Genomic DNA, 14,895 nt, shown 5'->3' on the forward strand with positions numbered 1-14,895 from the left:
TATTCATTTCTACAGGAGCCCGGAGAGGTCCAAGTGCTGTACTCTAGTCTGTTCGGCACACCCACAGAAATGAATGGAGCACGTGCTGTCTAACGCATGTGCTCCTCTATGAGAGCCGGGGGTCCATTTGAGAGATCGCAGGGTTTCCCAGCGGTTGGACCCCCTACGATCAACAATCCTGTGGATAGGGGATAAGTTAGTTTTGACTGGAGTTCTCCTTTAATTCAGTTTTTCCCAACCAGGGTGCCTCCAGCTATTGGAAAACTACAACTTCCAGCATGCCTGCATGCTGGGAGTTGTAGTTTTGCAACAGCTTGAGACACCCCGATTGGGAAACGCTGCCATTGATCAGTAGTTTTGAAAACTTAATTTTACCCCCTTAGCAGTCTGTGCCAATTTGCCAACAGCTTAAGAATTTGGATGTCACTACTGCCCTGTCTGCCCAAAATTTCTGATAGTACATTGATTTAGATGCAAGCAATCTAAAATGTTTCTCTTAATATGGGAGTGTCCTGTTTAATGTTGGACATTTAAGGTTGGGATTTCACACCGCTTTTGTCTGGCATTTTTTTGACCAGACGAAAAAAAAATAAAAAGGAGCTATACCCTCAACATGATCTCTGTACTGCCAGGATCCTAACAATACAAATCATTCTCAAGTCTTACATAGAAACATAGAATGTGTCGGCAGATAAGAACCATTTGGCCCATCTAGTCTGCCCAATAATCTGAATACTATGAATAATTCCTGGCCCTATCTTATATGGAGGATATCCTTATGCTTATCCCATGCATGTTTAAACTCCTTCACTGTATTTGCAGCGACCACTTCTGCAGGAAGGCTATTCCATGCATCCACTACTCTCTCAGTAAAGTAATACTTCCTGATATTAATTTTAAACCTTTGCCCCTCTAATTTAAAACTATGTCCTCTTGTGGTAGTTTTTCTTCTTTTAAATATACTCTCCTCCTTTACCGTGTTGATTCCCTTTATGTATTTAAAAGTCTCTATCAGATCCCCTCTGTCGCTTCTTTCTTCCAGGCTATACATGTTAAGGTCCTTTTAATCTTTCCTGGTAAGTTTTATCCTGCAATCCATGTACTAGTTTAGTATCTTCTTTGAACTCTCTCTAGAGTATCTATATCCTTCTGGAGATACGGCCTCCAGTATTGTGAACAATATTCCAAGTGAGGTCTCACCAGTGTTCTGTACAGCGGCATGAGCACTTCTCTCTTTCTACTGCTTATACCTCTCCCTATACACCCAAGCATTCTGCTAGCGTTTCCTGCTGCTCCATTACATTGTCTTCCTACCTTTAAGTCTTCTGAAATAGACAGAGCTCATGTTGTGTATGTTCCAGTGCACAGCTATTGCCTCACCTCTAAACACCTGCAATAACCTACAGCCTACACTACAAGACTCTTTTACAGTACTGTGAGACCGGATCTGGTGCTGCACTCATTCGTCTCTGGGGAGCTGGAACAACATGGGGATCTTAAGAGCAAAGGATCCTGCGGGTACTTCTACCCACATCATCCCCTGTACTTGCAGGATGATATGAGAGATCTCATACCATCCTGCTACCAGGGATCACACAACTGGGTCCAGTGCGCCCCTTATGCAAATCACAGCCCCTCACTGCAGCATCACCACACAGGAGTGTAATGAAGGGTATGCCCATCTGACAGAGTCGCTGACAGGCAGCTGTGGTAAAAAACTCTTCGTATCTTGAGAAAGGGGGTGGGAGGGGTGAATTAATAAAAACACCTCTAGAATTAGGGCACCCTAAGCTTTCAGGGGGTATTAAAAAATCTAAAAATCTGGGAAGGCCACAGCTCCTCTTGAATTTCTCAGTAGGGAAAAACATATGGCAGGAGACAAGTTTTCTCTTTAAATAAAATGCCATAATTCTCTTTGCTCCCTTTTTCTGCATGGTGTCAACTTTTAAAAACATTAGAGATACCAATAAAAAAAACAAAAACAAAAAAACAAACACACACCAGAATTTGCTTACAGAAATGAAATTACCTTAAAGGCCCGCAAAGTGTAAGGCCAAAAAACCACAGGAGTGAGATAATACAGCCAACGACAGCATGTTTCACAATGCTGATCCACTAGAATAGGAGACGACAAACAAGGGTTAATGCATTCATGAACAAATCCTATTTACTGTATAATCCTTTTACAGTCACTCCTACAACCATGATCCCATATACAAGAAACACTTATGCGGGAGCTCTAAAAGCAGCAAGACCAGCTTAGTGTCTACTTACACAACATGGCATGGTCTCCCCCTTTCATGACACTAGCCCAGGTGCTTGAGAGGGGTTGGGTCAAAGTTAAAGGGGCACTCCGGGCAGAGCAGTTATTTATTTATTTTTTTAATATCAACATATCTGGCAAGGGAGGTGGTGGGAAAAAAAAACCACACAAATCAAAAACACACACTTCTCTTCCTTGCTCCGGCGCCACTGCCAGAGCTCTGGTTTCTGCTTTGCGGTTTGGTAATGTTATATACGTGCTCAATCAGCAGACGCAGCAATGTGCCGCCAGATCTGCCCAGAGGGTCCGAACACTGGGAACCCCCGCGATCTACTGAACGGGGACCGGCAGTCTGCTGGAAGCTGCCATTTCGACCCCCGCAGGAAGCCGCGGCCGACACGCTTCCTCCATGTATCTCTATGGGATATATGAAGGGGGCATGTCGGCCACCGCTTCGTGTGGGGGGGGGGGGTCGGCACGACCCCTTTCAGCAGAACGGTCGGTCCCAGCAGTCAGACCCCCTGCGATCAACAACTTATTCCTTATCCTTTCGATAGGGGATAAGTTCTTTTTCCCTGCACTACTCCTTTAATGTTCATCACCGGATCAAACACTTAGTTATACACAACTGACCGATCTTTCTGCACATTAGCCATGTTAGTAAGTAATATCCTAAAGGCAACATTACATATGCGTTTACCGATATGAAATCTCCATTCATTCCAACATGAATGATATGGCCGCTCACATGATCAGATATAAGGTGCAGTCTTCACCATTATCTGTGATCAGCATTCTCTCTTATACCAGCTATTGTAGCAGAATGTCAGATGGAATATACAGCCTGAAGACAAATGTCGCAAATCTACGTTGGATGGCGCCTAAAGGTTAAAGGGGTTATCCAGGAAAAAAAATTGGAAAAAAAATTGAAAAAAAAATCAACTGGCTCCAGAAAGTTAAACAGATTTGTAAATTACTTCTATTAAAAAAATCTTAATCCTTTCAGTACTTATGAGCTTCAGAAGTTAAAGGACATCTGCAGCGTTACAAACACTTATCCCCTATCCTCAAGACAGGGGATAAGTGTTTGATCGCGGGGGGTCCGAACGCTGGGGCCCCCAGCGATCTACTGTACAGGGCCACGGCTCTCCCGTGCAGGGGACGTGCCAGCCGCAGCATGACGTTGCGGCCGGCACGCCCCCTCCATACATCTCTGTGGGAGAGGCGGGGAGGCAGCATTCATGCCTCCCCGCATCCCCCATAGAACTGTATGGAGACGGGGCGTCACCATCGACCTCTAGCGAGATCGGGGGGGGGGGGGGGTTGAGTCCCAGCGGTCGGACCCCCCGCGATCAAACACTTATCCCCTATCCTGTGGATAGGGGATAAGTGTAATGCCGCTGCAGTTGTCCTTTAAGGTTGTTCTTTTCTGTCTCTCTGATGACACCTGTCTCGGGAAACGCCCAGTTTAGAAGAGGTTTGCTATGGGGATTTGCTTCTAAACTGGGTAGTTCCCCAGACAAGTGTCATCAGAGAGCACTTAGAAAAGAACAACCTTAACTTCAGAAGCTCATAAGTACTGAAAGGATTAAGATTTTTTAATAGAAGTATTTTACAAATCTGTTTAACTTTCTGGAGCCAGTTGATATATATAAAAATTTTTTTCCTGGATAACCCCTTTAATTTTAGCAAAATCAATGCAAATGACGGTCTTCTGACTGTTTCCCATGGTAGATGTCTGGTAATAAGGATCAGGCAAACGGATCTGAGACAAGACATCATCAGGAGTCTGGCAGTGACTTTCCCCTCATACAGAATGCGTGCATGTTCAGCCAACCTGAGAGTGCATGTGTATGATGGGAACTGGGAGAGAAACTTGTCAGCTGGACAAACATTTCTCCTACCGCTATTTAATGTGTTTGGCTAACTTTAGGTTTATTTTTATGGTGATAAAGACTGTCTTAAAGGGTCTGACCCTGTTGTTTTCCCTGACATACAAACAACTAAGGTATCTGGTGACAGCCTTTGACTGTCCGGGTATGCTGGGAGTTGTAGTTTTGCAACAGCTGGAGGCACCCTGGTTGGGAAACACTGCACAGGAGCATGACTCGCGCAAATAAAAATCACACAACAAGTGCACCATGTGACTGGAGCCCTGTGACCGGCCTCTAGTTGGGATCACTAAGGCTGCTTTCACACTATAAAAATTCATCCGTTATAAAACGCCCATTATAAAAAACATGGAAATCGACCGTTAAAAAATCCCATTATAGCCAATTGGAATTTTTTTTCTAATAGCCATTTTAACCAGTTATCGCCCGTTATTTTGTGACGGGCAAATGAACGGAAGAAATAGTGCATGCACTATTTCTCCCGCTACTATCGCCCGTCACAAAATAACGACCGTTATTAATAACAGGTTAAAACGGCTATTAGAAAAATCCCATAGACTATAATGGGATTTTCTAACGAGCGATTTACAAGATTTTTATGACGGACGTTCATTACGGATGAATTTTTATAGTGTGAAAGGGGCCTAAGCTGAAATCTTTTCACCGATTTACTTTATCTTCAGAAGTTTTATCTTGCTCCTAGCAGCGGTATATAAGTAACAGACACAGAAGACTCACTTGGCGCCTTGTAACCGTCTTCCCAGAAGAAAATGGTTTTTGAAACAAAACCATAAAAATTGCACACCTGTAGAGAAAGAAAAAAAAAAAAGTGACAATTTATGGAGAAAGCTATAACAATAAAAAAAAAAAAAAAAAAAACAATCATAGCATAAAACGACAGGGAATTGTTCCGTCACACTGAGGAATTACAAGCCCCATTGCACGCCGTCAGCTGGAAAGTCAAATAACATTATCTGAAAAACAAACTATGGCAGATATGAGCAGATCACCCTGTAATCAGATCAAGTAAAACAGGTTATGTATCTAATGCCAGAATTTAACTACCCCAGTGGCACTCACCCATCAGGTAGATAAATCAAGTGCCACTGGGGTGGGGTCTATTTGTGGGATTAGCTCAAATTGTGAGCAGATTTTAATTGTTTTTAACCAGGAGTTTTCTTATGGCTCACTCATTCTGTGTTAAATAAATTACCGTATATACTCGAGTATAAGCCGAGTTTTTCAGCACGATTTTTCGTGCTGAAAACGCCCCCCTTGGCTTATACTCGAGTGAACTCTCCACCTGTCAATCCCTTCTCAGTGCTCGGCTGTCCGGGCATGCTGGGAGTTGTAGTTTTGAAACATCTGAGGGTCCGCAGGTTGAAGACCACTGTGGCCTTCGTCATCATCCAGCCCCCCCCTTTAGTTTTCTACTCACCTCCCCTCGGTGGGAAGGAAGGGTGAGCTGGTCCGGGCCACCTATGCTGCAGGGACCGTCCGGTGGGGAGGGTTAGTCGTTCCAGGCTGTCCATTTTCACCGGGAGGGGGGGGGCCCTCTTCTCCGTGCCTGCCCCGGAATAGTGATATTGCCTTGACGACGACGCACAGGGGCACGCATGAACATTTTTGTGCGTCGTCGTAGAGGCAACATCACTAGTCCGGGGCAGGCCCGGAGAAGAGCCCCCCCCCCCCGGTGAAAATGGACAGCCCGGAACGACTAACCCTCCCCACCGGACGGTCCCTGCAGCATAGATGGCCCGGACCAGCTCACCCTTCCTTCCCACCGAGGGGAGGTGAGTAGAAAACTAAAGGGTGGGTCTGGATGATGACTAAGGCTGCAGTGGTCTTCAACCTGCGGACCTCCTATGGCTGTCCGGGCATGCTGGGAGTTCCGCAGGTTGAAGAAATCTGGAGGTCCACAGGTTGAAGACCACTGATGAAGGTATTGACAGGCTGTGATGATGAAGGGGGGGGTTGATGTATTTCCCACCCTAGGCTTATAGTCAAGTCAATAACTTTTCCTGGGTTTTTGGGGTGAAATTAGGGGCCTCGGCTTATATTCGGGTCGGCTTATACTCGGGTATATACGGTATATTTCTTACTATTATGCATTTTGGGGTGCGCCATCTTTTGACAGTGTTGTCTTTTTTTCTTGTCGTTCAACCAGTCTGCTTCTCAACACTGAGGCACCCAAATATACATGTATACTTTATGTGCCCATGTGAATAGTCCTATAGATTAACACTGGCTCTGCAAGTGTGGCCCGCAAAAAAAATTGTTGTAATATGGATGCAAAATGCACATGAGCAGAATGCATGGAGCTGAATGAGGTCACTGACAACACTAGTAGTCATAGACCATTCCTCTAGGGCAGAGGACAGACACTCCGCAGAGGGGGCTCCTGGTGAGGTGACGCATTGGTTGTGACTACTGTGGGGAGGGGAGGATGTTGTAGCTTCTAGGAAAGCATCTTGGCTGGCTCTTAATCATGGTTAGGATTTCTCAAGGCCTGGCTTGTAACAGGATAGAAAAAAAAAAAAAGAATCAAAATCTATAGAATATGAAACCACAAATACCGTATATGACAATCTTGGTACTTACCCCAATTTTAATATAAAGATAAACTGTACAATATGGACTACTTTTAGTAGATCATAGGACTCAAAGATGCCAAGAGCCTTCAGGAACTTCGTGAAGCAGAGAAGAACAATGTATCTGGTCAGTCTGCAAAACAAAAACACAAGAGCTGAGACCACAGTGCTCCGACCACAAGAGCCGAGACCACAGTGCTCCGACCACAAGAGCCGAGACCACAGTGCTCCGACCACAAGAGCCGAGACCACAGTGCTCCGACCACAAGAGCCGAGACCACAGTGCTCCGACCACAAGAGCCGAGACCACAGTGCTCCGACCACAAGAGCCGAGACCACAGTGCTCCGACCACAAGAGCCGAGACCACAGTGCTCCGACCACAAGAGCCGAGACCACAGTGCTCCGACCACAAGAGCCGAGACCACAGTGCTCCGACCACAAGAGCCGAGACCACAGTGCTCCGACCACAAGAGCCGAGACCACAGTGCTCCGACCACAAGAGCCGAGACCACAGTGCTCCGACCACAAGAGCCGAGACCACAGTGCTCCGACCACAAGAGCCGAGACCACAGTGCTCCGACCACAAGAGCCGAGACCACAGTGCTCCGACCACAAGAGCCGAGACCACAGTGCTCCGACCACAAGAGCCGAGACCACAAGTGCTCCGACCACAAGAGCCGAGACCACAAGTGCTCCGACCACAAGAGCCGAGACCACAAGTGCTCCGACCACAAGAGCCGAGACCACAGTGCTCCGACCACAAGAGCCGAGACCACAGTGCTCCGACCACAAGAGCCGAGACCACAGTGCTCCGACCACAAGAGCCGAGACCACAGTGCTCCGACCACAAGAGCCGAGACCACAGTGCTCCGACCACAAGAGCCGAGACCACAGTGCTCCGACCACAAGAGCCGAGACCACAGTGCTCCGACCACAAGAGCCGAGACCACAAGTGCTCCGACCACAAGAGCCGAGACCACAAGTGCTCCGACCACAAGAGCCGAGACCACAAGTGCTCCGACCACAAGAGCCGAGACCACAAGTGCTCCGACCACAAGAGCCGAGACCACAAGTGCTCCGACCACAAGAGCCGAGACCACAAGTGCTCCGACCACAAGAGCCGAGACCACAGTGCTCCGACCACAAGAGCCGAGACCACAGTGCTCCGACCACAAGAGCCGAGACCACAGTGCTCCGACCACAAGAGCCGAGACCACAGTGCTCCGACCACAAGAGCCGAGACCACAGTGCTCCGACCACAAGAGCCGAGACCACAGTGCTCCGACCACAAGAGCCGAGACCACAGTGCTCCGACCACAAGAGCCGAGACCACAGTGCTCCGACCACAAGAGCCGAGACCACAGTGCTCCGACCACAAGAGCCGAGACCACAGTGCTCCGACCACAAGAGCCGAGACCACAGTGCTCCGACCACAAGAGCCGAGACCACAGTGCTCCGACCACAAGAGCCGAGACCACAGTGCTCCGACCACAAGAGCCGAGACCACAGTGCTCCGACCACAAGAGCCGAGACCACAGTGCTCCGACCACAAGAGCCGAGACCACAGTGCTCCGACCACAAGAGCCGAGACCACAGTGCTCCGACCACAAGAGCCGAGACCACAGTGCTCCGACCACAAGAGCCGAGACCACAGTGCTCCGACCACAAGAGCCGAGACCACAGTGCTCCGACCACAAGAGCCGAGACCACAGTGCTCCGACCACAAGAGCCGAGACCACAGTGCTCCGACCACAAGAGCCGAGACCACAGTGCTCCGACCACAAGAGCCGAGACCACAGTGCTCCGACCACAAGAGCCGAGACCACAGTGCTCCGACCACAAGAGCCGAGACCACAGTGCTCCGACCACAAGAGCCGAGACCACAGTGCTCCGACCACAAGAGCCGAGACCACAGTGCTCCGACCACAAGAGCCGAGACCACAGTGCTCCGACCACAAGAGCCGAGACCACAGTGCTCCGACCACAAGAGCCGAGACCACAGTGCTCCGACCACAAGAGCCGAGACCACAGTGCTCCGACCACAAGAGCCGAGACCACAGTGCTCCGACCACAAGTGCCGAGACCACAGTGCTCCGACCAGAAGAGCCGAGACCACAGTGCTCCGACCAGAAGAGCCGAGACCACAGTGCTCCGACCACAAGAGCCGAGACCACAGTGCTCCGACCACAAGAGCCGAGACCACAGTGCTCCGACCACAAGAGCCGAGACCACAGTGCTCCGACCACAAGAGCCGAGACCACAGTGCTCCGACCACAAGAGCCGAGACCACAGTGCTCCGACCACAAGAGCCGAGACCACAGTGCTCCGACCACAAGAGCCGAGACCACAGTGCTCCGACCACAAGAGCCGAGACCACAGTGCTCCGACCACAAGAGCCGAGACCACAGTGCTCCGACCACAAGAGCCGAGACCACAGTGCTCCGACCACAAGAGCCGAGACCACAGTGCTCCGACCACAAGAGCCGAGACCACAGTGCTCCGACCACAAGAGCCGAGACCACAGTGCTCCGACCACAAGAGCCGAGACCACAGTGCTCCGACCACAAGAGCCGAGACCACAGTGCTCCGACCACAAGAGCCGAGACCACAGTGCTCCGACCACAAGAGCCGAGACCACAGTGCTCCGACCACAAGAGCCGAGACCACAGTGCTCCGACCACAAGAGCCGAGACCACAGTGCTCCGACCACAAGAGCCGAGACCACAGTGCTCCGACCACAAGTGCCGAGACCACAGTGCTCCGACCACAAGTGCCGAGACCACAGTGCTCCGACCACAAGAGCCGAGACCACAGTGCTCCGACCACAAGTGCCGAGACCACAGTGCTCCGACCAGAAGAGCCGAGACCACAGTGCTCCGACCACAAGAGCCGAGATCACAGTGCTCCGACCACAAGTGCCGAGACCTCAGTGCTCCGACCAGAAGAGCCGAGACCACAGTGCTCCGACCACAAGAGCCGAGATCACAGTGCTCCGACCACAAGTGCCGAGACCACAGTGCTCCGACCAGAAGAGCCGAGACCACAGTGCTCCGACCACAAGAGCCGAGATCACAGTGCTCCGACCACAAGTGCCGAGATGTACTGGGACGAATTTTGTTTAATATCTTCATTAGCGATATTACAGAAGGTCTCGATGGTAAGGTATGTCTTTTTGCTGATGACACAACGATATGCAACAGGGTTGATGTTCCTGGAGGGATCCGCCAAATGGAAAAGGATTTAGGCAAACTAGAATTGGTCAGAACTCTGGTAACTGAAATTTAATGTGGATGAGTGCAAGAAAATGCACCTGGGGCGTAAAAACCCTCAGGCAGAATATAGAATATTTGACACAGCCCTGACCTCAGTATCTGAGGAAAGGGATTTAGGAGTAATTATTTCAGAAGACTTAAAGGTAGGAAGACAATGTAATAGAGCAGCAGGAAACGCTAGCAGAATGCTTGGATGTATAGGGAGAGGTATAAGCAGTAGAAAGAGAGAAGTGGTCATGCCACTGTACAGAACACTGGTGAGACGTCACTTGGAGTATTGTGCGCAGTACTGGAGGCCGTATCTCCAGAAGGATATAGATACTCTAGAGAGAGTTCAGAGAAGATACTAAACTAGTACATGGATTGCAGGATAAAACTTACCAGGAAAGGTTAAAGGACCTTAATATGTATAAAAGAAAGAAGAGACTGAGGGGATATGATAGAGACTTTTAAATACATAAAGGGAATTAACATGATAAAGGAGGAGAGCATATTTAAAAGAAGAAAAACTACCACAAGAGGACATAGTTTTAAATTAGAGGGGCAAAGGTTTCTGCAGTAATATCAGGAAGTATTACTTTACTGAGAGAGTAGTGGATGAAGGGAATAGCCTTCCTGCAGAAGTGGTCGCTGCAAATACAGTGAAGGAGTTTAAACATGCATGGGATAAGCATAAGGCTATCCTTCATATAAGATAGGGACAGGGATCAATGATAGATTCAGATTATTGGGCAGACTGGATGGGCCAAATGGTTCTTATCTGCCAACACATTCTATGTTTCTATGTCTATACCTACATGGTAAAGCTCTGGGTCTCCAGGAACTGGTGAAACCATCAGTCTAAAGAGTTCATCCCCAACCTGTGGCTCATCAGCTGTAGCAAAACTACAACTCCCAGCATGTCTTACAACTGTGTGACAAGTACCAACCTGTTGCAAAACTACAACTCTCAGCATGTCCTGACAGCCAGAGCAACAGGTTGGAGAACAGAGGCTAGCTAGGGTGTGATCTCCATTATAGTACAAGTACAGTGGTATATACAGGTAAGAGTAGAACTACAAGTCTCAGCATGCATAACAAGTGCTGAAGGTCTACTCTGTTCTCCAACCTAAAGCAAAAATACAACTCCCAGCATGCTCTAGTGCAGATAGCCTCTGTTCTGGCTATCTTGGGGGGCGGTGATCTCCATTATAGCACAGGTACAGTGTTATTCCCAGGTAAGAATGGAACTACAAGTCCCAGCATGACCATTCATCAAACGCACATAGGCATTCCTTACCTGGACTCAGGGGCATCCACAGGCCCCAGCCTGCCGGTGCTCATCACATTGCTGCTGTACTTCTCGTCCATGTCCGCGTCTCCCTTATAACCTCATGAAGACTCCTGGGGGACAGCGGTCTACAGCCGGGGACACCCGCGGAGGGCACTGCGGGACGGCGAGTACATGGAGGGAACCAAGTGACAGCCGCTGCCCGGACACATATCCTGGATACACAGCCCTCCAGTACTGCCAGCTAGCCGGCCAGTGCTGCTGATGGAGCAGGAAGCGTCACTGCTCACGTGATAGCTGCAGGTACGGGAGGCGACAGGAGACAGTCTTCCTCTCAGCGAAGCGTTCGCTTCTCTGGATGGGAACTACAGGAAGGCGGTGAGGACAAACTTCCTTCCTTTTTTTTTAAATTAAGCTTTGTATCCTAATGTCAGAGATCCAAAATTCCATGCAATGCTTTTCACTTTCCATTTGCTTACATAATGTTTTGTCAATAAAGCATATTTCACACTTAAAGGCAAAAAAAAGAGAGCCTAATCGGCCGTTTGTGGGGGACCCTTAAGTAGCCTTATGTGGGGGAACTGCTGCCTATCTAATGTGGGGAAACTGCTGCCTGCTTAATGTGGGGGAACTCCTGCCTGCTTAATGTGGGGGAACTGTTGCATACCTAATGTGGGGGAACTGCTGCCTACTTAATGTGGGGGAACTGCTGCCTACCTAATGTGGAGGACTGCTGCCTATCTAATGTGGGGGAACTGCTGCCTATCTAATGTGGAGAAACTGCCTACTTAATTTGGGGAAACTGCTGCCTACCTAATGTGGGGGAAAAAACTACTGCCTACCTAATGTGGAGGGACTGCTGCCTACATAATGTGGGGAAAACTGCTGCCTACCTAATATGGGGGAACTGCTGCCTACCTGATGTGGGAGAACTGCTGCTTATTTAATGTGGGCAAACTGCTACCTACCTAATGTGGGGGAACTGTTGCCTATCTAATGTGGGGGAACCGCTGCCTGGGGGACTATCTACTACATTCCTGTCTAGCTAATATAGGGGCTAACTACTAAGTTAATGGGGGGGGGGCTACCTACTATCTACATGGCTTATATAGGGGTTTTTATACAGAGGACAGCTATCTTCCCTGCTGCCTACCTAATGTGGGGGAACTGCCACCTACCTAATGTGATAAAAACTGCTGCCTACCTAATGTGGAGGAACTGCTGCCTACCTAATATGGGGAAAATTGCTGCCTACCTAATGTGGGGGAACTGCTGCCTACCTGATGTGGGAGAACTGCTGCCTTTTTAATGTGGGTGAACTGCTGCCTACTGAATGTGGGTGAACTTCTCCCTATTTCATGTGGGGGAACTGCTGCCTACCTAATGTGGGGGAACTGTTGCCTACCTGATGTGGCAGAACTGCTGTCTATTTAATGTAGGGCAACTGCTGACTACCCAATGTGGGGGAACTGCTGCCTATCTAATGTGGGGGAACTGCTGCCTGGGGGACTATCTTCTAAATTCCTATCTAATGCTGGGGAACTGCTGCCCATCTAATGTGGAGAAACTGCTGCCTACTGAATGTGGGGAACTGCTTCCTTCCTAATGTGGGGGAACTGCTGCCTACCTAATGTGAGGAAAACTGCTGCCTACCTAATGTGGGGAAAACCTGCCTACCTAATGTCTGGGAACTGCTGCCTACCTGATGTGGGTGAACTACTGTCTATTTAATGTAGGGGGAACTGCTGCCTATCGAATGTGGGGGAACTGCTGCCTACCTGATGTGGGAGAACTGCTGTCTATTTAATGTGGGGGAACTGCTGACTACCAAATGTGGGGGAACTGCTGCCTGGGGGACTATCTACTACATTCCTGCCTAGCTAATATGGAGGCTTACTACTTAGCTAATAGGGGGGCTACCTACTATCTACATAGCTTATATAAGGGTTTTTATGTGTTACGCCGAGCGCTCCGGGTCCCCGCTCCTCCCCGGAGCGCTCGCAGCGTCCTCTCATTCGCAGCGCCCCGGTCAGACCTGCTGACCGGGTGCGCTGCGATATTACTCCCAGCCGGGATGCGATTCGCGACGCGGGACGCGCCCGCTCGCGATGCGCATCCCGGCTCCCGTACCTGACCCGTTCCCCGTCTGTGTTGTCCCGGCACGCACGGCCCCGCTCCTTAGGGCGTGCGCGCGCCGGGTCTCTGCGATTTCAAGGGCCACTGCGCCACTGATTGGCGCAGCAGGCCTAATCAGTATTCTCACCTGTGCACTCCCTACTTATACCTCACTTCCCCTGCACTACCTCGCCGGATCTTGTTGCCATTGTGCCAGTGAAAGCGTTTCCTTGTGTGTTCCTAGCCTGTGTTCCAGACCTCCTGCCGTTGCCCCTGACTACGATCCTTGCTGCCTGCCCTGACCTTCTGCTACGTCCGACCTTGCTCTTGTCTACTCCCTTGTGCCGCGCTTATCTCAGCAGTCAGAGAGGTTGAGCCATTGCCAGTGGATACGACCTGGTTGCTACCGCCGCTGCAAGACCATCCCGCTTTACGGCGGGCTCTGGTGAATACCAGTAGCAACTTAGAACCGGTCCACCGACACGGTCCACGCCAATCCCTCTCTGACACAGAGGATCCACCTCCAGCCAGCCGAATCGTGACATTATGCAGGGGAAAGCTGTCTTCACCAACTCTTATATCTACCCACTTTACTATGTAGGACACCAAGAGGGCATTATTTTGATTTGGAGCATTATAGGTCTTGGAAAAATGCGGAGCCTGAAATGTTTCTTTTTACCGACAGGTTCTGCAGAGAGGAATCATAGCTGGAAGAAATCGTCATGACGGTCTGGGCTGGATGGAGAAGAAAAAGGAAAGGGACCGACTCCAACTAGAGAAGACGTTGCCTGATGTAACTGTATGAAATCACTTATATGGTCTGTAGTGGTAATGATGAGAGTTGTCGTCGGTCACCTTATATAACTGTATGTAATCTCTTATATAAAGAGCAAAGCAGTTCCAGCTCACCCAAGGTAAGCGGCCAGAGCACGGATTCAAATGCTGGACAGCATGGCAAAATGTTACAAGAAGGAAGAAGGATCCAGCTCTGAAGATGCTAAAAATGTGGATTTATTTCCACATTTCCACGTAGAGAGATGACGCGTTTCAATCGCAGGTGCACTCTTAGTCATACACCAACTAAACGGATGCAAAAGTTTATATAGGGAGGGCAATTCACTTGGGTCATGATGCATGAGCCAGAGGAATTTAACCTCTCACACGTATAATATTTTCATTAAAATCATAAAGGTTTATTGAGATCAGTAATTTAAAAAACAACAATAATAATAATCAAAGGTGAAGGAACATAGTGATGGCACAACTCCAGTAGTGTGAACATGAACTAGAAATGCAAAATAAAATTGTGGCATTTATTCAGACCAGATGGAACCTGTGTGGCTAGATTTAAGATCCAAAATATTTCTCTGTTGAGCAGTTTCTGCCTGTGATCACCTTCTCTTATGGGGGGATTAACTCTCTCAATGGCAGAAAATGTCAGGGAAGAGAAAGAGCCGTCATGTTTATCAGCACAATGTTTTGACACCGCAG

The 14,895-nt window shown here is 49.1% G+C and overlaps 2 protein-coding genes across 4 annotated transcripts in view; one reads left to right on the top strand and one right to left on the bottom strand.

Moving 5' to 3' along the window:
* Window positions 1-11,546, bottom strand: part of SLC30A5 (solute carrier family 30 member 5) — a 49,984-nt gene extending 38,438 nt beyond the window's left edge. Inside the window, exons 1-4 of the mRNA XM_056541568.1 lie at window positions 11,299-11,546; window positions 6,757-6,879; window positions 4,894-4,960; window positions 2,030-2,115 (exon numbers count right to left, since the gene is read on the bottom strand). Of these exons, the coding sequence (XP_056397543.1) occupies window positions 2,030-2,115; window positions 4,894-4,960; window positions 6,757-6,879; window positions 11,299-11,369 (347 nt within the window). The 5' untranslated portion in view covers window positions 11,370-11,546. The remainder of the gene's footprint in view (window positions 1-2,029; window positions 2,116-4,893; window positions 4,961-6,756; window positions 6,880-11,298) is intronic.
* Window positions 11,547-11,590: 44 nt separating this feature from the next.
* The window catches only part of LOC130292572 (uncharacterized), a 105,023-nt gene continuing 101,718 nt past the window's right edge, over window positions 11,591-14,895 (top strand). The window contains exon 1 of one of the 3 annotated variants that reach the window (XR_008848155.1): window positions 11,591-11,667. The gene's annotated coding sequence lies outside the window, so the exon portion shown is untranslated. Of the gene's footprint in view, window positions 11,668-14,119; window positions 14,204-14,895 lie in introns of those variants that run through there. The other 2 variants (XM_056541569.1, XM_056541570.1) reach the window with 2 other exon arrangements.

This window comes from Hyla sarda, chromosome 1 (assembly GCF_029499605.1).
Source record: "Hyla sarda isolate aHylSar1 chromosome 1, aHylSar1.hap1, whole genome shotgun sequence".
NCBI classification, from domain to species: Eukaryota; Metazoa; Chordata; class Amphibia; order Anura; family Hylidae; genus Hyla; species Hyla sarda.